The sequence below is a fragment of the Emiliania huxleyi genome (genome assembly GCF_000372725.1).
Source record: "Emiliania huxleyi CCMP1516 unplaced genomic scaffold EMIHUscaffold_26, whole genome shotgun sequence".
Taxonomy (NCBI): Eukaryota; Haptophyta; order Isochrysidales; family Noelaerhabdaceae; genus Emiliania; species Emiliania huxleyi.
The window spans coordinates 821,114-834,200 of record NW_005200088.1 but is presented as its reverse complement, the minus strand read 5'-3'; the positions used below and the strand labels follow the sequence as shown (position 1 = coordinate 834,200).

Genomic DNA, 13,087 nt, shown 5'->3' with positions numbered 1-13,087 from the left:
TCCGCGTTAACTGACATGATACATTCAAGAGCCCCTACTGGGTGTGGTGAGATGAAGAGCAACGTGCAGCGAGGCTCTGGTTGAGAGGACTTAGTCTCACATCGTGGGCCAGCCGCCCACTTACTTTTGGTCCGTGAATTGTCGCGTCAGATGCAAAACTCCATGAGCTGTTGAGCTGATAGGCAAAGTCATATGCAAAGCGATCTAGCCAACTGCCAGTTCCCAATCGGCCTTCAAAGAATGCCAGCGGCGGCCTGTACTTGCAGAAGACTTGCTTTGCGCCCTTAATCATCTCAGCCTCGTGCCCTTCGATGTCGACCTTCACTGCTGCAAACTGCGCCACCCTAAAAGAAAAGTACCTACCTTCTCTGGGGAAAGTTATTTAGGACCACCCCGGTTTCGGACATCGGCGAACGATTGGACGGTGCTTCCAACTGAGCCAAATGGAGTCCAGCGATGTGGGACCTCAGTCCCAGAAGCTTGGAGCTTCAGGCCGCGACCACGTGGCTAGGTGGACACTAAAGTGCCATTTTGGCGCCAAATCTTGGCGGGAAATGACACGTGGCTTGGCGGGAGTGTGGTGTGGCTGCGCTGCTCGACAGCGCTGCTGTTGAGCGCCAGCTGCTGCTCCCTTCAGCCAGACGGCCGGGCCTGCGCAGCACGACCGCTGGCCTTCCTCCTGCACCACAAGAGCGCGCCAAGGCGCGCGTCTGGGCAAGCAGTGCGTCTCATCGCGATGCGAGAGTCGACGCTGTGACGCCGCCGCTCGCTGGCTAGAATGACAGTGGCAGCATTCGAGTACGCGTCGAGCTGTGCGTACCAGCACTTGTATGCGAGCTCATTGTCTCCCTGAGCTGCTGTGGGGTGCGTGGGCTCAGCTGCGGAGCACGTACTGGGCGGCGGTAGGGGGGTGCTCCTAAATAACTTTCCCCAGAGAAGGTAAGTAGAGAAAAGGGAGAGGGGGTGCGTGTCTAGTTTCTCTTTTGCACAACGCTGAGGGACTTTCGTCGTAAAATTCTCTTTTGTACTATCTCTTTTGTACGTACTTTTAGCTCTAATAAATAAATAGAGCAGACATCTCCAGGAGAGATGGGCGACGCACGAACACAGAGGCACAGTGCGCACCCCGCCCCGCTCGCAGGGCGTGCATCACACAGGTGGACTGTGTGACTCCTCGGGAGAACTCTTGACAGAGGTGTGCTAGATTAGTCGCTATTATCCGACGGTTCCGACATGTCCGAAGGGCAGTTCGGGCTCGAGCGAGAGCGCGGTCGCGGTCGCGGCCAGCGCGTGGGGCCTGGCTAGGGCTGCCGGGGGTGATCTCGACCCACGCGCCGCCCGGAGCGCGCGTGGTGCTTGAGCAGCCGGGCGGTCGCCGCAGCCACCTCGAACGGGAGCTCGTCGAGCCACTCGCCGAACGTGCCCTCGTCTTGCGCCGCAGCGAGGAAGCGTTCGCCTAAGCCGTACGCGCGGCAGGCCCGGTAGAGCGCCTCGTTCTGGATCTCGTGCGGCGTCTCCGAGTCGTAGCCGCAGACGGAGGAGCCGGCCGAAGAGGCCCGCTTTGCAGGCGGCGCGTCGGGCGACGAGGAGCGGGAGCGCCGCGGCGGCCCGCCGTTGCCGCGCGCGGAAAGGGCGTTCCTGTCGACGCGGGGCTTGGTGCGCCTGCCGCGGCCGCGCTTGGCCGGCCTCGCGCACCGTGAGCGGCGCGCCTCCCTTCATGCACCGCTCCGCGTCGCGGAGCCGACTAGCGTTGTCGCGCTTGAATGCCGGCATTCCAGCGCTCTCTTTTAGCTCTCTCTCTCTCTCTCTTGTAGAATGGTGGTAAAATTCTCTTTTTAGTGCGAGAGAGCTTTGTTGGAAAATTCTCGTTGAATTCTCTTTTTAGACGTTCGGCGGCTTCGGGGACGGCGTCCGCAAAATTCTTCGGCAGGCGGCGGACCAGCTGAGTAACAAACTTTCGCACGCTCAGCACCTCGATGAGGTCACATGGACCACCAACAACTGGCACGGGCTGCAGATGCAGCGCTTGTCTGTCGTTCTCCACACCGCCGTGGCGTGGCAGACGGTGAACGAGCTAGCGTGCGGGGACAGCGGCATTGTGCACGGAGCTACAGTCTGTTGCGGGCATTAAGAAAACGTACCATTAAGAAACCACGCCGAGCGATTTCCGCGAAAATCTAAGAAACCGCGGCGCCCCGCAGGCGCGGCCCGAGAAAGGGCCCACACACGAGTGTCACTTGTCATTTTGCCCAAGCAAGTCTGCGGTGTTCTGGGCGGTGTGGATGGGAGGTGTGTGCGTCTTCCTGTCATCCCAAGTGGGTGGCAGAAGTCGGACTGGCGACATCCGGAGCGGTCCAGCGCTTCCGTATTGTCATTGTACCTAAACATTCCTAGATCCCGTCTCACTCACCTGTGGGGTGCCGGCCGAGGCTAAGAAACCACGGCGTGGGGTGGGTGGGGTGGGTGGAAAGGCTTAGCGGGCCGGATGATTGGTATCGGGTTGCGGGCAAGAGAGCCCTAGCCCCGGGGGGTGCGCGTTCGCAGGGAAAGGGCCATAAATTAAACCCGTCTCCGAGGGTTGGCTCTGCGCTCCGGGTTTCCTCTGAGCTTAGTAGACTCCTTGCACTGACGGTCGGCCGCCAGAAAACACGCCTGCGTGGATCGCGTCACACCAATCCTCGTTATATTTAAATGAACTCGGGGGCACGGCCTCGCTACCCAACGCGGCCAAAGGATATCCTCCTCGAGAACCTCGAGAAGTCGTTTTTTTCGTGCAAGCGAATTCTTTTAATTTTCCCTCTCCGGGCGGGCGCGTTATGGACAAATCAACCACGCTCTACACCATCACCGCCGCCGGCAGCCTGTACACGGCGCACATGCTGCTCGCTCCGCGCTTCTACCTCTCGCAGGCCAAGATTGACGAGAACTTTGACACGATTGGGCTCTGTCGCGGCCTTGGCGGCGGCATTATCGGGCTGACGTGAGCTCGCCTTCGCCCACTCAGCCACTCCCTCGAGAGTGAGCGAGTACGCCGCCGCAGGTCGATGGCGTACATGGCGGCCAAGAGCTCCTCCGAAGAGCTCAAGCTGGCGGCCCTCTGCTCCGGCGCGACCGCCTTTGTGGCGTGGACCGTCAACAACGCCTGTGCGCTGCCGCCCGTCCTCCACCTCCTTCGCCGCCCGTCCCTCGCAGCCTTCAGCTCACCCACAGCGCGCCTCCCTCGCCGCAGACATCACCTACACCAAGGCTAGCCTCCAGGCCAAGTCGGACCTCGCCTGCTCGGCCTTCTGCCTCGGCATCTGCACCTGCGCCCTCGCCGCCGGAAAGTGAGCGAGCCGCGACTCGAGTCGGGCTTCCGCGGCAGCGCCTGGGAGTGTCCTATCTCAGGCGACTGGTGGCGGACTGCCGTGGCTCGCGGGCCGCCGGCCGAGAAATGCTGCTGACGACGCGTCGGCCGGGAGAGGGATGGATTGCGTGTTGTGCGAGCAATGATCTTCAGCGTCTTCCTATCCCAATAGTTCAAGACTAAAACGCCTCTCGCTTGTCGCATGTCGGCATCCATGCTTGCTATTCGACACGAGCGCGCGCGCGTTCGGGCTCGGCCGCGGCTCCGGCCACGCTCCACCTCTCCAGCCCTCCGCGCACCATCGGCCCCACACACCGCGCACACGGTCCCCCTTTTCTGGACAGGCCTTCTTCTCTCAACCACCAGAGACTCAGAGGACTATAAGAGGCACATATGCTGGCCATCAAAGAGGCGGCAGCTCAGCCGTGTTTGTTGCGCGGGAACACTTGACAGGCCGACGGGTTCATCTCGCACTTTGCGCACAGCGTGTCCCAGCCGTCGATCGGCGTCTTCATGCTGCAGCCAGCCTGCAACGAGTAGCGAGGTGGAGCCTCGTGAGCGGTTTTGCTCAACCGGGAAATATTCAGCCACGCTCATGAATCAGAGATGCAAGGCCCACGGAGCGCGAGGGTCCGCGTTGCAGCGTCCTACGCATTGACCTCGTGGCCGAGGCAGCGCCCCTGCATCCACCCGATTGAACACTCGTCGCCGCACACCTACCGCACAGCCGCCTCGGCCTGGGGCAGTGGGCCCTGACCTCCCTTGCCGCTGCGGTGGCGGTGGCATTCCATACAGGGTGGTTTGCTACTGCCACGGGCCCCTCTCACTTTCCCGGTGCAAGGCAGGATCTTGGCGCGGATGCCCTCCACGTCCCCCTCCTCGTCGAGCACCTGCCGGGCGATGGGTTTGGAACAGTCATTGCCGCGACGAAGCAAGGCGTGCGTGAGCCGTCACCGTGATCAGCTCCAGCGGCGGCGGCCGCGGCGGAGGCGGAGGCGTCGGCGGCTTGGGCGGCGGCGGCAACGGCTTGGCGGCCAAGATAGTGTTTACCTGCGCGAGAAGAGGGGACGCAGATGCCGACGGAGCGCAGAAGCAAGAGAGTAGTGAGGTGCAACAGATGTGCCGAGAGAGAGAGAGAGAGAGAGAGAGAGAGAGAGAGAGAGAGAGAGAGAGAGAGAGAGAGAGAGAGAGAGAGAGAGAGAGAGAGAGAGAGAGAGAGAGAGAGAGAGAGAGAGAGAGAGAGAGAGAGAGAGAGAGAGAGAGAGAGAGAGAGAGAGCAGAGCAGAGCAGAGCAGAGCAGGGACACCGCGACATGTAGACTCGAGCCCTCGCTAAAGTAGCCTCCACTCGCCAGCCACTCGCTCGCCGCACCGGCATTGCTCTGGTAGCTATCGCTGACCTGAGTTGTGCATGGCGTCAGCATTTAGGACCCATTTTTTGTCTTTCTCCCACCGTCTGCTCCCACACCTTGTTGAGGAGGCTCCCGAACCACCCCTTCTCCTCTCCGCGTGATGGCGCCGGGTGCGTCAGCTGCTGCGGCCCTCCATGCAGCATGCCCATGCCACCGAGCATGCCGCCGCAGCAGACAGCAGTGGCCGCGAGAGCAAGACGTCCCGTCCTGCAGCGTGCCGGCGACGAGTCCGATGAAGCGTCAGGGGCGATCATGACCTGTCTCAGCACACAGGCCGGCACCGCCGACGATGATCGGCGGGGACGTGCGAGTCTGCGTGCTTCATTTTCTCTTGTGCCAAGTGTTGTGCGAGCGAGTTTAATCTCTTTCAAACGTGCGTCCGCGGCTGCCTGATGCCGCTCTCTGCCCTCTCGACAGCCACCAGCGAGCACCGATCCGCAGCCCGGGGCCACGCGGCAGGGCACCAAGCCTTCGATGGCGGCCTCGCCCGCCATCGACCTGGGAGAGTCTCTCGAGGCTCTCTTCAAGCGTGCACGCATTGCCGACAAGTTTTACCGCAAGTGCGAAGGGCAGCTCGAGGACCTGGGTGTGGGTGATGCTGGCGACCTCCTCGAGGTGGTCGCTTTGAAGGGCATCGTCTCGTTAGGAATCCACGAGCAGCCCAGGCGGAGAAGCTCCGCCGGACTCTTCTCGGCCGACGGGGCTGGGAGGATGCAGCTGCGGTCTTGGCATCCCTTGGCAGCCTGTCGCTGGACGACACCCCTCCTGGGGTGGCGGCTGGCGATCAGGAGGCTGGTGGCGCGGCCAACGCGTCTGCTCTCGACGGCATGGCCGTCGATGGCGGCTTCGCGAGCGCCGACGAGCAGCAGCTCAGGCTCCAAAATGGAGCCGGGCTGCTCTCACAGCGGCGCTGGTACGAGCGCTGCTGCTGAGTGCGGCGAGGGGGCGGTGACTGGCGGCGAGGGCTGCAGTGGCACGCGCACCCCAGAGGCGGAGAGCGGCGCCCCCGCGAGGCGCGGGCCGCAGTGGTGGGACCCGCTGCACCCCAGAGGCGTTCTGTCGCCCGGCTGAGCGAGGAGCATCCGCTGCCGCAATTCTTTTTATCGCAGGTCGAGTGCACGGAGCTAAGTGCCTCGCCGTCCTCGCGGGAGTCGCTTAGGCGGCTCCAGTGGTGTACCTGTGTTAGTGCCAGTGCGCGCCAGTCCAGTTTGGCACTTAAAAGAAAGAAAGAAAACAGGCAACCCAAGGGAGGGATGGGAGATGGGAGAACGGCACGCCGCCACCACACAGGGATTTTAAGGAGAGGTGTGTGGTGCGCTAGCCGTCGCCCACCCTAGGGAGTCTGCCTCTTCCTATCTCTCTTCGCAGTCTCTCGCCGCTTCTCGCTGCGGGGGTGCGCGTTCGCAGGGCAAGGGCCTTAAAGTAAACACGGGTCTCCGAGGGGGTTGGCTCCGTGTACCGGGTTTCCCCTTAACTTCAGAACGCCCCCTCTACTCGGAGCTAGTAGACACGACACTGTACACCAGCACGTACACAGGTCCTCACTCAGCATCCCGTATCAGGGTTCCACCGCCCGCCCTAAAAGAAAATTCTTTTTCTCGCTGGCACACACACACACACACACACGAGGTACCCAACGCGGCCAAAGGATATCAACCTCGAGAACCTCGAGAGAATGAACTCCGCTCTTTCCTACCTTGGCTCTCATGCCCTTCTTTTGGGACATATGTGCCTTGGAGGAGGGGCGCGGTGCTCTTCTTTGGAGCTCCCGTCCCCTCCGAGAGCCTCGGTGGTGTCAGAGGGATGGCGGTGGGTGGTTTTTTCTCGTTGTCTGGTGGCTTGGAGCCTGACGGTGAAGCCTCACTGAGAAGGCGCGTGGTAGCTTGCTTTCGGTGGTTCCGACCCTTCGACTGTGAAACCGCCTCTCGCGCTGTGGGCGCGTTTCTTCTCCTCTCGGCTAGTCACTCGCGCTGGTTCACTCCCGGGAAAGGATCCCTAGCCATGAACTCCGCTCTTTCCTACCTTGGCTCTCATGCCCTTCTTTTGGGACATATGTGCCTTGGAGGAGGGGCGCGGTGCTCTTCTTTGGAGCTCCCATTACGGAGCTGTGCGTAGCTTGCTCCGTGCGCCGCGGCCCTCAAGGGGTACCTATCTTCCCGCTGCGCTCTGCGCGTGCTCCTTCGGGCCGCGAAGAGAAACACCTTTCGGGGGAAAGCACAACCAAAGCCTGTCTAACATGAACTGTATCGCGTCGTCGCTCCAGCTCGTCACTCAAACTCTCAGAGGCTGGCTAGAGAGGATTCGGAGCGCGGCAGTACTCTGGGGCTCGGAGGGAGCGTCGCATACGCGGAGGGAGCTCGGGGTTACCCTAAACGCGATCCCGGGGTGGGCGACTCGCGGAGCGCGGACGGATCCCCAAATTGAGTGGCTGAACGGTTACCAGCCGTCCTCGTCTTCCTCCGCCGAGGTCGCGGAGTCTGAAAGGTGGTCCCGCAGGAGCCCCTTGGGGTCCCACTTGCCGACCTTTTTGGCGTGGCTCTTGCAGGCCACGTACTCGACCGCGGCGAGGAGCTCCCAGTACCCCGCCCTGTCAGCCTTGGTCGTCAGTGCTATAAGCGTGGCCCTGAATTTCTCGATGAACGATCGCTCGGCGGCGTCCAGGTCGTACCTGCCGCTGGGCGAGTCGTACCCGGTGAGGAGCTTCCAGTAAAAGGGGCCTGCCACGCGGTTCGCGAAGCTCACCCGGAGCTGCGCCTCGTTCGTGTCGAAGCCTCCCGTGCCCTTGAAACTCAGGCGGTTTCCTCCCTGCCCGAGGGGCACGTACTCCTTGCCTCCGCTCCAGCGGCGGGCTTGTCGGATGGCGGCGGCTGCCTCCTCCTTGCTCATCCATGGTCGCTGGGCGACCTCAGGCCTGGCGGCTGGCGGGAGCTCGGCCCACAGCATAGGTCCGGCACCTTGCTACGCGACCTTACTTCGCGGCGGGCGGCTCGAAACGATTTGTTTCTTTTCCCAGGTCACGAGTTGCGGATGCGCGCCGGCGTTCGCTAACTCGGCTCCGCTCGACGCGGCGTGAGTTCTGTGGGGGCTCCGTGCGCGGGGCATGTGCCCAGCGCTTGATCTCCGGGTAGACCCCCGGCCGGAAAAGCTCTCCGATGTCGATCGGGGTGCCTCGTCTGGATGCTTCCCGTGCGCCTTGGATCTGCGCGATCCTGCCCGCCGCTCTCCAGTTTATCTCCGGCAGCGGCTGTCGTCTAACCGAGCTGAACGGTGGGTTCACCCTCGGCATCGGCCTGCGGAGCAGGTCGTCGACAGATGCGGGCTCTGCTCGCCTCGCGGAGATGAAGGGCAGCTCAGCTTCGCGCTCTGCGTTCAGCGCTGGCCCCGTCGCTGCTGCTCGCTCCGGCCAGTGGGATGGCAGGTGCTCGACGGCTGATAGTGCGAGCTGCGGGCTCGGTTGCTGCGCTCGCGCGCCCGGCTCGGCCGGCATGGGCGGCGACGAGCCGGCGGCTCCGCTCTCCTCTCTCCGCGGTCGGCCGTCCGTTCGTTCGTCCGTCCGTCCGTCGCTCTCGTGTCCGTTCGCGGGTGGCCGCGGCGGGGCGGCCGCTGCCACCAGTGCCCTCATCGGGCATGCCGGCCGCGCGCCCGGGGTCCGCAAGAGTGCCCAAGCTATCCTCCAGCACATCTCTGGCGGGTACTCGGCCGCCTGCGGGCTGTTGGACTGCCCATCTGCGTCGAACCCGTGTACTGGCTCCGTGTGCGTATGCGCCGGCATCGCCTCGTGCCGCGCATCTGCGAACGCTGCGCTGAACGCGTCCGCGATCCCGGGGGAGACGAGCCAGCCGGTCGGCTTCCGCGAACCGTGCACCTCGAGCTTGCCCGCTCTCTCCGACCGGTTGTGGAGGGGGCATTGGTCGTGCTGGATGACCGTTGCTCCTGTCGCGTTCATGACTGCAAGAGCGACCGGGTGCTCGAAGAAGTTGATGTGGTTCGGGAAGCGATCCTCGTCTCGCGGGAGGAGCGGGTTCTCGATCGCGAGACTGAGGTCGTGAGTCGCCCCTCGTCCGTAGCGTCTGGGTAGACCTCTCGTGCCATGTCTTCGAACGCGGCGAGCGCCAGCGGGCCCCCATTGACGGCTTTAAGCACCTTCATCCTCGTCCCGCGGTTGAAGCTGAATCCCGGTCGTCGCGACGCTGTCTCGGCGCTGGTGAGCGTCGCCTCGATGACTCCGCGCAGCTTCTCCCACGCCGCCGTAACGTCCTTGCTCGTCTGTCCATCTACGCTACTCTGGTGTGCTGCTAGCCGGCCCTCACCTGTCGAAAGCAGGACTCGCCGCAGGTCGTCGACGACGAGGGTGTCGAGGAGGCCGTCTCCGTCCGCCAGTGCCCCGCGGTGGTTGGCGCGGCTGACTCTCTCGAGCGGCTTGTAGTGTAGTTGCGCCGTCCCGTCGCCTCCCCCCGTGCCCGCGCTGATTGAAATCTTGCGCGCTCCGCCATGTCCTCGCGACCGCGATCGCGACCGCGAGTTCGACCGCTCGCGGTCGTAGCTGCGCCTCCGCCCCGATCGCGAGCGCGAGCGCGAGCGGCGGCGGCTCCGGCTCGAGTGCCGGCGATGTTGGTCGCGATCTCCCCCCCTGTCTCTCCTCCTGTCTGAGTCAGCGGCGGTGGCGGAGAAGATGTCGCGGATGCTCTCGACGTCGTCGTCGTCGCGTGCCGCGTCCGGTGTCCGGATGCGGTGCTCCTCCATCCAGGCGTGCACTCGCCGCCCGACGCGCTCCGTCGCCTCGGCCGACCACTCCTGGTTCGACCGTGGATAGTCGTCTTCGTGAATGCCCATCTCTTTGGCCACTCTCGCCGGGAGGAGGAGGCGCGTGTTCTCCGCCAGCGGAGTGCCCGCCGGGCAGAGCGTCTTGAGGAGGCGCGTGCCGTAGTCCGCGCGCCGGTAGACGCCCCTGTCGTCTGCCGGCCTCGCCAGCCGCGGCTCGCTCTCGGTGCTTTGCGATCCGTCCCAATCGTCACCGTCGTCAGCCTCTCGGCGCTGCCTCGAGCGAGAGCGCTCCACCCCCTCGCGGCGGCCGCCGTAGTGCCGTCCGCGGTCGCGGCCCCGGCCGCCGCGGTCGTCCTCCTCGCCTTCTCCGTCGAGGCGGACTTGCATCGGGGCGATGGTGTAGATCTGTCGCAGCGCCGTCTTCATCCAGTCCTCCTTGCTCGTGTCGACCATCTTGTGCGTGACCGCTTGGTCCAGGAGGTCGAGGTTCGCGTCCGCCGACGCCGGGAACTGCCCCTCGGCCGCCTCGAAGATCTGGGCGTACCGCTTCGTGATCGGCAGGTCTCCCGCCAGGCCTGCGGCGCGGCAGACCGCCGTCACCTCGTCGTTGGTGCCGTTTGCCTGCCCTGCGTCCTCTGGTGCCGCCGCCTTGCCTTGGATGCGGACGAGCGCCGCGAGCCGCGGGGCGTCGGACAGGTCGGCCTGCCGCTCCCCTTCGACCGGCTCGCCCTCGGCCGCCGGCCAGCGGTACTGCTTGAGGAAGGCGGAGAGCTCAAACTCCTGTGTGACACCTGCCAGCGTCGTCCCTGCCATCGTAATCGTGGCCGAGACCTTGACCTCGCCCTCATCGCCGGAGGCGACGAGCCCGAGGGCGGCGGCGCGGAGGCCGTTCGCCGGTCCCTGCACCGCGGAGCGGGGGCGGCTGAAGCCGAGCACCATCCCCTTGAGCGAGTCAGCCAGCTCGTCTGCCTTGATATGCTTGGTGTTGCCTGAAATCTTGACAATGTACTTCTTCGGCGTGCTCATGTCGCTGCGCTTGATCTGCTTACCGAGAATGCCGAATGCCACGGCACCTGTCCCGGGAAAGCCCTGTAGGTAGCAGAGGGCGCCCTCATACTTGGCGTCGGTCTTCGTCTTGTCGTCGTCGTCCTTGATCCACGTCTTGACTGCCTCTAGCGCGCCGTCTCCAACGGCGTCGCCGCACTCCGCGAGTGCGGCCGTCACTTGCTGCTGGTAATCGGTCAATGCCATCGGTTTTTTCTCGTTGTCTGGTGGCTTGGAGCCTGACGGTGAAGCCTCACTGAGAACGTGGTAGCTTGCTTTCGGTGGTTCCGACCCTTCGACTGTGAAACCGCCTCTCGCGCTGTGGGCGCGTTTCTTCTCCTCTCGGCTAGTCACTCGCGCTGGTTCACTCCCGGGAAGAGAGAGAATTCTTGATACGAAACCACGACGACACACACCAGTCGACTCGCATCGGTTGCCTCCATGAACGGCGGAGCTATTCTCGCGCCCACACCACACCTGGCTCCAACGTGGACACGCCCATAGCTGGGGACACTACTAGGTCACGCATGGCATCACAGAAGTTTTATCTCTGGGCCCCGAAAGGCATCTCTAGCAGTGTCGTTACACATGCCCCCTCCCCTCCTGGGCGCATGCGCCTCACGTCTCGCCAGAGCATAAGCCCTTGGCGTGTGGCGAGACGAGTTTTTCGCCATCGCAGCGAGCAGCAAGCCGCCCGCCACAAACAGCCGGAGGCCTCGCCGCGGCACTGGCTGCGCCGCGGTCCCGCACCCGTCGACGCAGCTCCCCCCGCGGAAGACCGCGCGTAGCAACGTCTTGACGATCGAGATGAGCGTGCCTGAAGCTCGCCCACCTACTGCCCCTGAGAGTTGGTTATTGAGTGGGATCAGCTCCCCCCCTTGGGATCGAAGCCGCCACAACCTCACACCCAACATCCCAGGCGGGATCAGAAGGGGACTCCACACCGGACACCGCCCGGGCACAGCCCCCCTACCCGTCGGATCGCACAGAGGGCCCCCTCGGAGCAGCCCACACACAATCACGCATCGGCAGAGTTAGTGCCTGAGTCAGGCAGACAGCACAGACAAGGAGAGGAGAGAGAGAGAGGAGAGAGAGAGAGAGGAGAGAGGAGAGGGTGAGGGAGTGTGTACACGTGAGGAGTGGGGAGGGTGTCTGTGGTGGGTTGTAGTCCTACTACGTGGTTAAAACCACGCGCCCCTCAGGAGCTTAAGGTAGAGCTGAGCGTCCAAGACGCCTCGGTGCCTCCCACCGGCGTGAGACCATCCGGATCTGCCCACCGCGCCCTCCGGGCTGAGTGGTCCCCGCGATGGCCCACGGTCCGCCGTCACCTGGTTGAACCCCCTGCCTCCCGGTTGAACCCCCAGTCCTTGTAGTCCATCATGAAATAAACTCAAAGACCCACCACGCCTCCAGCCTCCACCTCCACCCGCGAGCCGCCACCGCTGCCGCCCGCGACGCCGCCCGCCGCGTCAGATAGCCGCGACGCGCGCATCGAGTCGCGTCGGAGAGCCGCGCCGCACCAGCAGCAGCATCTGCACCACCACCAGCAGCAGCAGCACCACCACCACCACCCGAGAGAGAAGCGCACCTGCCCGACGCCGCCCGCCGCGTCAGACGCTCGCGACGCGCGCGTCGAGCCCAGTCGCACAGCCGCGCCGCGCCAGCAGCAGCATCGGCACCAGCAGCAGCAGCACCACCACCACCACCAGCAACAGAGACAGGCAGTGCAGGCGCAGAGGCGCTCGCAGAGCGGCGCTCAGCGCCGCGCACGCCACGCTGCGGACCGTCGGACGAGCGCACCGTACGTCGGCGGCGAGCCGCGTCGCCAGCCGTCTCGCGAGAGAGCGGCGCCGCCGCGTGCGCGCAGCAGCCGCCGCGGCAGAGGCGAGCCGCGGCGACGTCCGCACTAACGGATAACGGCCATTGGCGGTTTCTCTCTCTCTCACTCCCGGGAAAGGATCCCTAGCCACGAGGTGGGGGGGTGGGGCAAGGGGGGCGAGCCTCGCGTCTCCACGTCTGACGCAGGAGCCCCACGGCATTCAACGTGCAAGGCCCGTTCTCGCTGGCACGGAATGGAGCAAGCGTGGCGCTGGTGAGTCTAGCTAGAGCGACGACCACTGTGTCACGAGTGCCAGCACGCGACGCTGCCATCACAATAGAGCGACAACAGACCGTGTGACGAGTGCCAGCACGCGACTTTGCCAGGTACGGCCCTGACGACCCCGTCACGCTGGAGCACGTCAAGCAGGCCGGCGCCACCGGCATCGTCACCGCGCTGCACGACGTCCCGATTGGCGACGTGTGGACGGTCGATGCGATCGAGGCACGCAAATCGCTCGTCGAACGCAGCGGGCTGACGTGGTCCGTGGCGGAGAGCATCCCCGTGCACGAGGCGATCAAGCAGGGCCGCGAGCCAGAGCGGTCCGCCTTCATCGACAAGTACAAGGCCTCGGTCACCAACCTCGGCCGGTGCGGCGTCCGCCTCCTCTGCTACAACTTCATGCCCGTCATCGACTGACCCG

The 13,087-nt window shown here is 64.3% G+C and overlaps 2 protein-coding genes across 2 annotated transcripts; both read left to right on the top strand.

The window, feature by feature from the left end:
* Positions 1-5,046: 5,046 nt before the first annotated feature.
* EMIHUDRAFT_206427 (hypothetical protein) lies at positions 5,047-5,689 on the top strand (the record flags this gene model as incomplete). Its single annotated transcript, XM_005777604.1, has 3 exons — positions 5,047-5,067; positions 5,217-5,393; positions 5,468-5,689. The coding sequence occupies 3 exons, from the start codon at positions 5,047-5,049 to the stop codon at positions 5,687-5,689; spliced, it is 420 nt and encodes a 139-aa protein (XP_005777661.1).
* Positions 5,690-12,637: 6,948 nt separating this feature from the next.
* On the top strand, positions 12,638-13,083 carry EMIHUDRAFT_206424 (hypothetical protein; the record flags this gene model as incomplete). The annotated part of the gene is made up of 2 exons (XM_005777603.1): positions 12,638-12,657; positions 12,771-13,083. The coding sequence occupies 2 exons, from the start codon at positions 12,638-12,640 to the stop codon at positions 13,081-13,083; spliced, it is 333 nt and encodes a 110-aa protein (XP_005777660.1).
* Positions 13,084-13,087: the final 4 nt, after the last annotated feature.